General features: G+C 43.9%; 1 protein-coding gene across 3 annotated transcripts in view; it reads right to left on the reverse strand.

The window, feature by feature from the left end:
- Elovl2 (ELOVL fatty acid elongase 2) overlaps positions 1-14,537 on the reverse strand; it is a 54,261-nt gene that overhangs the window by 12,391 nt on the left and 27,333 nt on the right. For 2 of the 3 annotated variants that reach the window (XM_063259878.1, XM_063259876.1), the window contains exons 2-3: positions 8,298-8,361; positions 262-449 (exon numbers count right to left, since the gene is read on the reverse strand). In XM_063259878.1, the coding sequence (XP_063115948.1) occupies positions 262-449; positions 8,298-8,361 (252 nt within the window). Of the gene's footprint in view, positions 1-261; positions 450-5,221; positions 5,347-8,297; positions 8,362-14,537 lie in introns of those variants that run through there. The other variant, XM_063259877.1, reaches the window with a different exon arrangement.

Raw genomic sequence — 14,537 nt, forward strand, 5'->3', positions numbered from 1 at the left:
GACCCAAGAGCAACTTTTAAAGGACACGCACATTTTTTGGTTGGTGCATTTTTCAACCTAAGAAGCAGGTTAACTTTGTGCCCAAAGCTTAACTTAAAAGGTCTATGATCCAATCTATAGTAAGGAATGATACCCAATCCTGGGGCGGGTTGCTGAGGTTTGAAGACCAGTGCTGGCAGTAACTCCGCATGGTTCTGTTAGGGCACCCGCGACTGCTTCTGACACGGCTCAGCCACTCACCTTGGCCACGCACACACTTACCTCTACCAGCATGTATGCAGACAGAAGCGTGATCCCGAGGTTATACAAGGTGAGGGTTCCCCTGAGAGACAGAGCAGCTCTGTTCTTCATGTATTTGTTACCCAGCCATATTGAAAGCAGATATGTGACAGTTAGAAAGAAGGTAGGAAGGTAAGAGTCCAACATGAACCACCCTCTGACTCGAGCATCTGAAAAGAAGCACATATGGAGACTCCTGAAGCGGGGCACTGCTGTACATCGGCCATTCCATTACCTGTGTTCTGTTTGTGCGGCAGCCTGCCTTACCCTGTGGGGTGTGGTCCACAACCCCTAGTGACGGCCACAAACTGTGTTCCTTCCCTATACAAATTCAGTGCCTTTTCATCTTACCATGCACTGTGCTCCTAACTTTCGCAGTCCGAGCTGTAACAGCAAAACCAGCATGGATTTCTTTGTCCTTCACGATTCTCACTACAGATCTTAGCAACCACAGCCCTAGATTTTTTCCTTGCTGAGAACTTTTACTTTTTCATTTCAAGGAAACATGTTAGGTGTCTCTTTGACAAATCCAAATTACCAATATTGCCGCCACTCTTGCGTGCTGGAGTCATTAAGTAAAACGGAGTTTAACATGAACTATGGATTCTGTAGTCCACCTGACCACCGAGAAGGCTCCTCAGTGACTAAGGTACAGGCAGTATAGACCGCATGGATACACTAGGTACATCCAGGGCAAGACAGGGTGAGACTTCATCATGCCATTTAGGACAGTACCCAATTCAAAATGTATGACTGCTATTTCTGGAGTTTTCCACTTAATATTTCCAGACTGCAGTTGTCTGGTGGTAAGTGAAACTATAGAAAATGGACGCAGAAGAGCAGTCCTAACAATGCAACCGGTACTCATGCTGCATCGTGCAGCACTGAGCAAGATGGCTTGGGTTGGAATTCAGAGGAAAGCAGCAGGAGCTGACTAGTTAAGGAAGGGAGCTTCAAGGAGCGAACAGTGCTTAAGCTCTGAACACTGAATGATGAGATGGAAGTAGAAGCTAGCTATTAAAAGCCGACTTAGGAAGAGTTACTGTATTTAGTTTAACTCACTATGAATTGAGTACTACTGTGCCATTTTATGAATAAAAAAAGAGCTCAGAAAACTTTAGAAACTAGCAGGAAGTCACACAATGGTTGGCAGCAGAGTCTGGATTTGAATTCACCTCTGCCCTTGGGACCATGATTCATTACTGGTGTTCCATGGGAAAGATCTGGGTAGGTAGACGATATGGTATATTGACATTGTACCCTAATTCCTGAAACCCACACTGCCCACAATATGCCCAGAATCATTGCACAGTCAACCAGGAGCAGGTTTATGAACCCAAACAGAGTAATGAACTTTTACAGTACAGGAAGCATGGGAAGCTGAAGCCAGCAGACACAACACCCTGGAACTGATGGTTCAGAACAGCAAGAAGAAAATGAAACCAAGGATCCAAACTGGCCATAGAACTAGAAGTATGAACAGCAAGGAGGCAGGAACCTGGATACATCCAGAGCCTCTGACTCTAAAGAATGAAATACAAGACTAAAGGCCACAAAATACACCCATAATATAATCAGTAATACCTGAAAGTAACTGTAGGCACAAATGACTTCTCTGGTCTTTTTGTTCAAAGAAACTAATACGGTTCAAAATCTTAAAAGTTATATGCTGTTTTTAATTTCAGCACAGGTAGTGCCTTTATCTTGAGGTGCTGGGATGAAACCCAGGGCTTCATGCATGCCAGCAACAGCTCTACCACTGAGCTACACCCAGCCTGGCAATGCTGCCTTCTCCCCTCAGTCCCGTCTCATTATGGTATACTTTACAGTATAGAGTGTCTTCCATTAACCTGTGCACCCTGTAGACAGTGCTGTTTTTATAAGGAAAGTGCCTTCCAGAGCTCTGTTCCACTACTCTGTAAACTTCTCCTGCTGGTACTGAAAAGAAGAAGGTAAAAAGCTCAGCATCTAGGGGCTGGGGATTTAGCTCAGCAGCATAAGAGCCTGCCTTGCAAGCAGGCAGTCGTAGGTTCGATCCCTGGTACTGATAAAAAGGAAAAAGACAAAAAAAAAAAAAAGCTCAGCATCCATGTGATGCAGCCACTACCTTTCACCACCTGGCCCCTAATCACCTGTCAAAGTCTGTGCCATATGTTTCCTCACATCCGTCCCCACGGGTAAGTTCTGCTCCTCCATTAAAGCCCAGATAAAGAGCCTGCCCTCCGACGGGAGCCATCTCCTATGGCTTTTCATAACTACATCCCCTCCTTTGCATGAAAGTTATTTTTTACTGTAAACTATCTACATGCTTTTGTATGTACTAATATTTTCTCTTTTTTAAATTTTATTTTGAAAAGAACAAAACCAAATGAGAAAACAAAACAGGGTCGCTCAAAACAAAAGGATGGATACAGTACAAGATTACAACCACAATACAAGGTGATCTACAATGGTTACTATGATGTCTCTTGTTATTAATAGAATTATCTATATCAGACATAGTAAAATTGATCAGAGTACAGAGCAATACACATAAAAACAAAACACTGGAGACATTATAGGACTTCAAAAGCAGGTAACAGTCAAACCAGAGTGGGTATCCTAGTGAATCTTACCATCTTCAGACTGGTTGCCTATATACTCAGACTTGATACTATGAAACATAAAAAATTCAGTTAAAATCAGTTAAGACAGCAATCTAACAAACCGTATTCAAATAAGATCAGTCATAATAAGACAGTGAAAGTAATACAGGGCTTCAGTTAAGTTAATAGGAAATTAAGGATGGTCACCATAATATATATTTTTGGAATAACTGTTTTTGACCTCAAATCTAGTACAAGTAAACAGACTGGAACAGAATATAACCAAACTAAACAGAGCGATGAGAACAATGTGGATTTTAAATCACGATACACTATTAACAATGTCCTCTGCCTGCCTTTTTAAGACAATTCCTCTCCTTTCCCACTAGGGGTCCCACTAACCCCTTTAATTTTTAGATTAGGGAGGCAGCCTACTATTTACCTAAGTGGTTCTAAACGTTTTTACCCCTGAGCTTGATTTTAAGCTGTATTCCCTTCTCTACAAAAGCCTCAAGGTTTTCCTTCCTTATAGCTGAGGAGTTCTCCACTGCACAAAAGTGTCATGTCTTTCCAACCTGCCTACAGCTGCTGGATGCTATCCCTATTTTTCTCTGGTTCCCTGTCACATAGAGCATTGTTTTCTCATCTTTGACTTTCAGTCCATAAACCCTCTTTCAGGTTGATTATATTTCCTGTGCAGAGCACCTTGATGGACCCTATATCCTGATCTACTCTGCCTGTGTTTCTTTTTGCTAGTGTATCCAGGCCATCTACATTAGAGATTACAGCCAACCTTCTCTGCCTCATCTCTGCTATGCTATTTTTCTGTCATTGGTTGTCTATTTTTCTCCTTCATTCCACTGTCTGCCCTGTTCACTGAAGCCTCTCTGCCGCTGTTCCTGAAACCCAGGTCTGTTTTTTTTTTTTATCTCTCTCCAGAATGTTCTTTAGTATTTTTTGTAGGGTTGGATTGGTGGTCATGAATTCCCCCAGTTCCTCTTTGTCATGGAAGCATCTTGTTTCTCCATTAATTTTGAGAGATGGTTTTTCAGGGTACAGCAATCTGGGCTGGAGGTTACTTTCTTTCAGGACTTAGAATACTTCATTCCAAGCTTTTCTTGATTTGATGGTTTGTGTCGAGAAGTCTGTCGTGATTTTGATGGGTTTTCCTTTATAGGTGATCTATTTTTTTTCTCTGATGGCTTTTAATATTTGTTCTTGTGATGAATTTCTGGCAGCTTGATTATTATATGTCTGGGTGTAGATCTGTTTTGGTGGTAGCTGGTTGGAGCTCTCTGTATGTTTTAATATCTGAACATCATTTCCTTTTCCTATGCTTGGGAAGTTTTCCTTGATTATTTCTGTGAATAGCATTTGTATTTCATTTGTGTTTACCTCTGCTTCTTCACTCACATTTTTTATTCTTAAGTTATAGATACTCTTGTCATCTTCTAGCCTTTGTATTGTTACTTCCTGGTTCCTTCTTAGTTTTAAGAGATCCTTCTTTTCACGATCACACACTGCAAACCTGTCTTCAAGTTTTGATAGTCTATCGTTAGTTTCTTTCAAGCAGTTTTGCCAGCTTTCAATGGAGTTTTTAATTTCTTGGTAATCTCTTTGAATCTGTTTCATTTATTCTAAATTTTTTTATATTCTTCATCAAAGGTTTCCCTCTTTTTTCTGTGTTCCTCCATTCTTCCATCTGTCTTTTTGAGAGGTGCTTAGCATTTCTTTTATTTATCTTCTTATATCTTGCTTTACTTGTAGTAGTATTTTTGAGATCTTCTATAATGTCATGAAGATATTTATGTAAGCTGATGCAGCTGCCAATACTGCAGGCTTGCTGCCCTCAGTCTGTTCTGTGTTTACCTCTCCTGGACCCATATTCCCTGGGCTGGCGGCTGGAGACTTTTTTTGTTGTTGTTTCTTTCTCTTGTCATGTTTCTGGTTTCTGCCCGACAAGTGTATAATGGAGGTCCCAGGCCCTTTCTGTATTGGTTACAGTTGCTCTGAAGTGTGTTAGCTAGGTATTACTGCCCTCTCCAGTTTGCTGTTGATCACTGAGGTACAAGCAGGGGCAGCGCAGGCTGGCCCCTCTCCTCTGAGCCAGTCAACTACCAGGGCTCTTTACCACCTTAGAATGTGCCACATGGATGGAACGAGTTTGGGACTGCTTCAGGGGCAACTTCATCCCTGACTATTGGGTCCTGCCAAGCCATTCCTACCAATCTGCTCTGGGCCAGGAGCAGCCAACTGAAGCTGCTATGGTTCCCGGTTCAGGCCCATCCTGCCTGATCCCAAGATGTCACCCAGCCCGTTGCTCCCTCCCGTGGAAGGACCAAATTCCGAGCACTCACCACCAGTGCAGTGCAGATCTCCACGCCAGCTCTGTTCTCTGTTTCGATGTGTCCTCTTGCTGAGGTCCTCAGGCTTGGCAAAGCCTAACTTCAGCACATCCTTGAGTTTTCAGACTCCAGGGTGCCTAACACATCATGGGATTGGCTCCAGTGAGACCACGTCTGGCTCCAGCCTTCCATCCAGTTTTTTTTCTTTTTCCTTAGCTTTTTTCCTGGGTTGTAAGAATCCCTCTTCTTTCGTCTGGTCTCCATGGTGTTAAATTCTAGTGTCTGAGCTGTTTCTCTCAGACAGGCTCTTTACCTTGCTACTTACTGATCTGCCATCTTCCCGTGACCCCTGTACTAATGTACTCAATTCAAAAAGCAATCCTATCACATAGGCAATAGTACTATGCTCAGTTTACTTCTGAGAAAAACTGAGCAACAGGAAAAAATTTAACTTGTACTAAACTTGTACCTTGCCTCTGTTAATGGCGTTCTGGGTTCAGCTGTGCCCCCCCAAAAATATATTCAAGTCTTAATTTCTGACATCTATGACTATGACGATTTACAATGTCTTTGAGGATGTAATCAAGTTAAAAAAAGGTCAGAATGGGTAAAGGTGGGCTTGGCGGGGGGGGGGGGTTTGGGCTCAGGAGATGCACAGAGAAAGCCACACGAAGGGAGAGGGGTGACCACCTACAAGTTCAGGAACACCCAAGGTGCCAGCCACCACCAAAATTAGGATAGAGGCTCCTAACAGATTCTTCTACGACCTCAGAGAGGGTAGGCCCCTGCCAATACCTTGGTTCTAGACTCCTGGCCTCAAGAATTATGAGAATAAATTTCTGCTACTGGAAGCTACCCAGTTCATGGCACTTCATTATGGTTGCTCTAGGAAATGAACATATGTGTTTTATACTTAATTGCTCTTCATTTATTTCAAATGTGTTAATTTTACCTCCCCAACTACAGTATATGCTTCATTAAACACTGACTAGGTGTTCTCTCTCTCCTCTGTCCGACATCCACTTAGCACTGAGTTAAAAAGGAAACATTCATTAAAAATATATCAACTGGCACACTGAGTCAAGACATATTGCAGAATGAATACAGGACCCGAAATCGTTTTCTTTCATGCTCCCATAAATGTTTGCTGCACTTAAGGGTTATTACTGTTAGCTGCTCCAAAGAGAAGACGTGGGAACCAGTACCTGCAGTACATTTCTTAGCTCTGTATCTGTGTCAGGCATATCCCGGAAGTGCTGACATACTGTGCACAAAACCAGGAAAGACCAGACGATGCCTAGAAGGTCACCAGATGTCATACCAGTCAACATAAGCTTGGGTATCTACTGGAGCGAAGAAGATTCTTCATGGCTTAGGTGCAGGACACCCTATCACTATGGAGGTCTCATGTGAACCAGCTGTCAACTGTCTCATTGTATAAAGGAAAATGTTCATTAAAAAATGAACAAAGCTGAGTAAATAATTGCAATCCTCTCCCCAGCAATCCCCTATCTGCACTGTTCCAGGTCACACTGATCTCGCAGGTCAGGGTGACCTTGGCTCCCAGCAGCTGCTGTGTAACTGCCTGGCGGGAGTGTTACTCAGAGCACCACAGTCACCGGCAATCTCGGTTCCTATGGGTCTGGCGTGAGTAAGAAGAGAGCTGTGCCCGCCACACTGAGATGCCTCCTCCAGCCCGCCAGAACTGCGGGGACTCTACTGACACGGGGGCTGCCCCGCCTACCCCATAGGCTCCTGAGGAGACAATGAATGCGACAATATTGCTTATCCAGCTGTACACAGAGCATCATGTTAAAGCTATATAAATAGTCATTCACTTGGAATAGTTTACAGAGCCTGTACAGAAACTGGGGAATGGGCCAAATAATCTCTAAGTGGTTATTTAAAGACTTTGGGAAACAGGAAAACCTCATTTTCTTCCTCTACTCTCTCCTCCAGTGTTGCTGAGATAACTTGTAAAGAACTGTGAGTTTTCTATAGGTTTGTGAACCAGTGAGGCTTAAGGGAACAAAACATTTTGTCTAAACCATTTGCAAAACATAGAGCACCAGTGTGGTCCCGGCCCCCTGGGTCAGCCCTGGAGGTGAGTGTCCCAGTACACTGGCTCCTGCCCATCTGGGATTGCAATGAGGCTCGTGGAGAAAGAAACGGGATGGGATAAGAAGATCTGCTTTTGCAGGGGAAAAGCTGTCTCAGAAAGTCCCATCTGACGCTTGAGATACAAGAGAGAAGGTGCTGACCAGAGTGAGGGGTGGGGACAGGGAATTCCAGGCCCAGAGCTGCATATAATGCGGCGGTGTGGGTTTGAGGAGTTAAAGGCTGTGCCAGAGTGAGTGAAGAAGCCTGGCGTTATGTGGGAGAGGCGGCGGGGCTCAGAGCATTCAAGGGCAGAGTCCAAGCCAGGAAGTCTGCTTTTCACCCTGCTGGCAGTGGGAAATGCTGGCGAGGTGAAGGGAGAGGAGCAGAGTGTGGTTTCATTGTTCAGGCTAGGGTAGCTGACAGCAAGTGGCTGGAAGCCAGGAGGCTGCTGCGGGCCGAATGACTGGCGATGGAGGAAACAGGCCTGCCATGTTCATCCCCATGGGCCAAAGCACAGCAAGGTGACATCTGGTCAGAGGCCCAGAAGGCAGGCAGTCTCAGATGACTGCACATGCAAGGAAGCAGGAGGTGGGCGGCGGAGAAGGACGAGCAAAGTAGCCTAGCTTAGAAGAAAGCCACAGCCTGGCACTGTACATATTTCACATGTCCTGCTTCCTGCTGTTCTTTTTTACCCCAGGGGAGAGAGACCGAGCAGGAGAATGGGCCTTTGGGATGTTCTGGGAGACAGACATCAAAAAGGAAGGAAGTCAAAGTTTCGAAGTGTTACATTACATGCTATTCTCAGGACATCAGACAACATCATCCTTTTATCCTTTTTTTCCCCGGTACCAGGAATTGAACTCAGGACCTTGCACTTGACAGGCAGGCACTTATGCCACTGTGCTATATCCCCAGCTCCTCCTTTTATCCTCTTTATACCATTCCTTGAAAGTTCTTTCCACGTGAAATTCTTAAGTAGCTCACTCACCTCGAGGTCCAAACAGATTGTCCAAAAAGGCATTGATTTCATCATCGAAGGCCTTTAGATGCTCCTGAAGAGAGACAGAAAAAAATTAAGTGCTTTAAAAATAATTCTTAAGGCCAGGTGTGACAGTACATGCCTGTAATCCCGGCGGTTGGAAGGCTGAGGCAGGAAGACTGCCGTGAGTTCAAGGCCAGCGTGGGTTCCACAGTGGGTTCAAGGTCAACCTGAACTGCATAGTGAGACTCCGTCTCAAAAAAAATTTTTTTCTTAAAACAAACTAGTACCAGATGTATTTATAAGCTACCCAAAGGTCCCAGCTTCAAGGAGTTTTGACTACAGAGACTAAGGAAAGTGGCTAGAAAACGCAGCTCTTCACTTGGTACAAGCTTGCAAAACTATGAAGAAAACAATTCCTCCTTTGTTTCGTTAGGCAAAAGGAATTCTGGAAAACAAACTTGGCACATTTACATACTGCAGGGTTATTGACCTCAATTCCACCTACTTCTAAACATGTTTAGAGGCTAACCTGTCCCATAAGCAACTTCCTCTGCTACAGTTAATAAGAACTGTGTGTGGACACCAGGGCAAGTCTATGACTGCAGCATGGAAATGCACTGTACTTCAGGGAGCCAAATCCACAGGCTTAAAGAGGACTTGCCTTTTAAGTAAGAAAACTGAGTAAGAAAAAAACACTAGGTGTATTTTTCTATTACCTTTATGTTTTTCTATGTATATATTCATGTTCTACTTAATAGTAAAGGCTGCTAGGCAGGTGTACCACATTAAGTCCTGTCCAGGTAGGAATGGAATATTGCTACTAAAAATCTTAAGATCTTTAAGTTGGCCTCTGGCAACTAGATCTAGCTCCCATTTATGCTCTCTGTTACTGTCCTCAAAATACCCGCTACGGAGTCCTTGCCCCTGCTACAAAGGTCTAGAGCCCCTCCGTAAGCAAGGGGAATGAGACAGTACCACCCAGTGTTTCCAGGACTTTGGGCCGGCGGGCAGCCCCTGGTTGTGAGTTAAGTGTGCTGGTCTTGAGAAATTTACACTTAATGGCTCTGGATTCAATGGCTGAAGTACAGCTGAGACCCTGAAAGCACCTCACTCTCAAAGTGTGAGTGCCACACAGGAGAAATTCACCCACGGCATCTGATAAGAGATGTACACACTGGTGACAGGCACACGTCACTCAGTCTGTCTTCATGCCTTGACCCCAAGAGAAGAAATTTAGGTCTTCGGGAACCTTAAGAAAGAGGATGAGGAGAAGAGACTAACTTTCACAAACACCTACCTCTGCTGGCCAGTGTGTGAGGAACTTCATTTTCCTTATTTCATAGTATCTCTATAAAAGTATTTTAGCTATAAATCAAGCCAATTAAGTACTTTTATGTTTGGCTTCTCAGGTGTGCTCTGGGCTTGGGAAAGCCAGCTGCCTAACAGTTCAGCCTGACCAGGTCTATCTGTCCTGCTGTTAGCATAGGCAGATCTGACCGGTGCCTCCTTTCTTGACAAGGAATGGTAAATAATCCCACAGACGTCTGTGACAGCTGCCATTGCCACATCCATGAACAAATGTTTAAACTTTTGCAGTCTGTTTGCTAAGGTTCAAAATCCATTTTTCAACATTTTCAGAGTAAAAAAAAAAACTAATTAAAAGGTCATAAACCTTGCTCCGTTTGTATAAACTTGCAGAGTCTCACAGTGAAAGAAGAAAAAAGGGAAATATGGAGAGTGTACAGAACGAATAAGATTAATAAAAAGCATTCCGTTCATTCATTGATGTACTCGGTAGCCCATTACTTGAGCATTATTATGTGCTAGCACTGTATTGGATGCCGAAGCACAAGATCAAGTGATTTTGTGGTTCACATAGTTTTCAATCTAGAGTGACAAATTAAAAAGCACTAGGAGAGGTTTGTAGGGAATGGGCTACAAAAGGATGGCCAAAAGCACCTTAGTTAAAATCTCTTAAAAAGCAAGATTTCCAGAAAGAAAGGACGCTGTCACTGAGTATTGAGGGACCGCAGGGCATTGTCTGGATGGAGAGGGAAAAAAAGAGCACATCAAGGAGAAAAATTCACACATGAACACACTGTGAGCATGATGCCCTCCGGAGATACTATGACTAGGGCTTCTAGGGGTGACAGAACAGCAGCCAACAGTGGGAAACCAGAAACTTGATTATAATTACGTTTGTATATCTGGGCCATTCTGTGGTGATCCTTTGGGCTCACCCTTCCACACAAGAAAAACAGTTCTCTGAACCAAACAACCATGCTTACCAAGACCATATGTCCCCTCTTTAGACCGTGCTCCAGGTTCCCTGGGCCACCAAATTCTCCCACAAATAACCCTGAGTCCACTTCAGAACAGCTTCTTGCCCCCCACAAGAAAGTCCAGGTTCCAAGGTTTACAATTCAGCTTGCAGTCACATACAATAAACAGCCAAAGAATAGAGGCAGGGAGGGTCTTATTTAATTGCGTATTCCTGATTTCTCACTTTAAGGTTGGTGGGAATTTAGTAAAAGGAACAACCATTTTTCAAAACACCTTGGCAGTCTGCTAAAAACAAACACATAAGTACATGACCTACATGCCACTTCTAGGTATTTACTCAAGAGGAAAGGAAGCGTATTTCCAAAAGACTTACATAAATTGTAGCACCTTTACTTGTAGTAGTTAAATAAAACCTCCAAATGTTCATCAATATGTGCTAAATTGGGCAGTCACACTATCATACTACAAGTATAAAGTAATGAACTATCGGCACACAGGGTGGAGAGACCGAAAATTTATTACGCTGCATGAAGGCAGCTGGACTAATGAATAAATACTTGTATATTTCCACTTATATGAAGTTTAGAAAATATAACTACTTTATAGTGGCAGAAAACATATCAGTGGTTGCTTGGGAACGGCAGGGGGAGAAACCAGAATATCATTCAAAAATACAGGTTAAATAAGGACATTTTTCACATATGTCTGAGTTTGTAGCCAGCAGAACTGTACTACATAGTATGCTAAGATGCCTTCATACCAAAGAGAAATGATTCCATATGGAAAGTAGAATCTAGAGAAAATCAACAGCACCAGAAACGGACCTGACTGAAGAGCCGTATCTCAGCAAGCAAGCCTCCCTCCCCAGCACCTCCACTGCTGCTACCAGCACCCCGGCACTGACCTAATGATCTTCTCTACTCCGGGAAGCAGCGCCACGTGAGACCCAGTGATCTCCTGCATCTGTTCTGTCTTCTTACTGCAGAAAGACCTTTTGGAGGTAGTAGTGATCAGCAGAAACAGATGAATGGAACAGATTTTATAGGAATCTGAGACAGTCTGCTTGACCAAGGTTTACATAACTCCCGCCAGACACTCCTGCCTCAGCCATCCGTCTCTGTACTTGGGAAGGAGACGGGCCACAATGTATGCACTCAGATTTTTGCCACAATGCTACCAACTGGGACTCCTGCCCTCCCTAACTGCACTAGCCACAGGTCAACATAAACCAGGACACCTCAAACGGGAAGCCATTTCCTGGTGTTCTGTACAAATCGGTGATTTAAAATCTTATGTTTGTTCTATTTTGTTCATACTCGTTTCATAGAGCATTTAAAACATATTCCATCAGAATAGCTATTTTCACTGTAAGTCCACTGCTTTTCAAAATAAATGAAAAGCAAAGTGTTAAGATCACGACACAAACTGCTAAGTTTGAAAGGAGACATAGTGTCCAAATCCTTTTCTTCTCTTTTTGTGTATATTTCAGAGTAAGCTAAATCTGGAGTGTTCAGTGAAGCAGGTCAGGAACTGGGATCTGACCAGCAGAGCACAGGAGTGTAACATGGCTGAGACTAACCTGACACAGGGTTCCCAGCTATGCAGGAGCCCCAGGGTCAGTGCTGAGCTGCACAGAGCTGAGCGCAGAGAAGGATATTTTCCCCTAGAGAACAGGGAAGCCCACTAGAACAGCTTCCTCATGCACGAGTCTTTCCAGTATGCCAGGGCTCAGGACGCCTGCCAACAGCTGACCCTCTTTAGGAGAACTCTCAGAGGACTGCTCTCTGTCAGCTTCTCATGTACCTGAAGAAACTAAGTATGTACATGAATGAAACAAGACAGTTTAGATGCTGGATGAAAAAGCAAACATACAAAAATACACGATTCTTTGGCGTCATCCGGCTGACCTCACACACTGTATTTATTTGTGTTTTACACTGGTACCCATAAACTGCCTTTCAGGGCCTACCTACCCAACTTTACCTTCCCACTACTGTCCTCTGGAAAGTTCAAGTAGGCAGTGGATAGGGAGTCCATAGGCATGGGAACCCAAAATTATGCTGTGTCTTACAGAATAATTTCCTAGGGCTGAAATCTGAGGAATATTTGTATTTGGCTACCATATCTTAAGACATACATAAGCTAGCCATATGGCAAGTAACACTGGCTACTGATTACCCAACACGGTGTGCTGGAAATTTCATGCATACCATCTACTGTTCCCACAACAGCCTTGCAAGCTGGGTATTTTCCCCTAACTTACAGATGTGGAAACTGAGGCTGCAGGTTCACCAGCAGTGCTGTTACATGAAACCTGAACTCAGTACCAAGTAACCAATGTTTTATACCATCGGATGGAGAGGTCCCAGAGCCTGGGCAGCAAAGGAAAATCTCTATCTCTATACTAAGTGTACAATAGGAGAGGCTGACTTTCCTCCATCCTGAATAATGCTAAGTCTACAGGACAATTCCACTCAGTTAAGGAGACACAGTGAAAGGGCTTCCATGACTGCAGTTGTGGCTCTGTGTCACCTCAGAGTAAGGTCATACCCCCACCACCACCACCTGCCTTCCTGGTCAGCTCCCAGGCCTCGCTGTGAAGGACGAAGCACCTGCTTGGAGGGGCCTGGCCTATGCTATGAAGTCCCCTGCTAGCCCTGACCTGCTCTGCTCCCCACAGCGCTGAGACCTGCTAATGTGTTTAGGGTCTGGGCTCCTCACTAACATACAAGCTCCAGCTGTTCCCAATTCCAAGACAAAGCCTGGGCCCTAAGAGGCACCGAGTACTTCCTGAGTTAACCAAGCTCTCCTTCTGAACCTCACAATATTCACAGCTCACATGATACTTATTTCATATCATTTACATACCTCTTTTATTTTCATAAATACCTCAATTCACAAACATTTGTTCCACTATTTTAGAAAACATGACCACGTTTGTGTCTGTGTGGGAATGATGACTGAAGCATTTATCAGCCAATGTAGAATTTGCAAATAAAAAGAGAAGCCTGCCAACATTTGTTTGAGGGCAAACTGTGTGCAAACAAAGCATTTGCGAACTGAGGTACCACCGTGTGTGATCTGGTTTCTAATATATTTTGAAAGATTCTTAACACTCATAACATTGCTTATCATCAGGGTCAATTGGACTCAAGTGAATTTTTTAAAAAAATTTTAAAATGTTTCTTCAAAAAGCAAAGAAAAAATTGGCACATGCACCAATGCACATGCGCACAGACACCTTTATTCTTCCTTTGTTGGTGGGGAGGTAGGGAGAGAGAAGAGAGGCAAGGAAGGAGACAACAGTGAATGTAAGAAAAAAGGAGTACAGAAAGGGGGATACTGCACAGCAGGGAGGAGAAAGGGGAGAAAGGAGGGAGGGAAGCTGAACAGAAAGGCAACGGGAGAGCCTGATGTCTGTTAAGAGGAACTGCACACTCCGTCTTGTCATTAACCTAACCCCAGTGGGCCCTTTTATAAGTCTGTGAGGTGTCAGAGGATCTTACCCATCTTTTCTCTGTACCTTAAAACATTTAGCCATCTAGTCATCCTAGGAATGATCACTACTCAGTCATCCCGACCTATGCTGAAAATAAATGGAAATGAAGGAATGAGAGAACTGCTTAAAAGACCACCACAACAGCTACACAGGCTGCCACTCTCACACGCTCCTTCATTTTCCTTATTACTTTACCGTGAGTACCGCATCATTCATACCCTCAAGAAGAAATAAGACGTCGGGAGACACCGTCTTTCCAGGCTTAAAACTGCTTCAATGTCACTGCGCACACAAAATTAATTCACATAAACTACCTGGGATCTCGCTGAAGTGCAGGCTCTCAGTCAGCCTGGCTGAGGGCTGAGCTCCTGTGTTTCTGACATGTTCCACGCCCCACTAATTCGAGCATACAGACCACACCGGGTGGCGATGATTGGACAATGATCTTGAAACTGCGGATCACA

The sequence above is a fragment of the Cavia porcellus genome, unplaced genomic scaffold (genome assembly GCF_034190915.1).
Source record: "Cavia porcellus strain 051 isolate PalLab524CR breed Dunkin Hartley unplaced genomic scaffold, mCavPor4.1 scaffold_13, whole genome shotgun sequence".
Taxonomy (NCBI): Eukaryota; Metazoa; Chordata; class Mammalia; order Rodentia; family Caviidae; genus Cavia; species Cavia porcellus.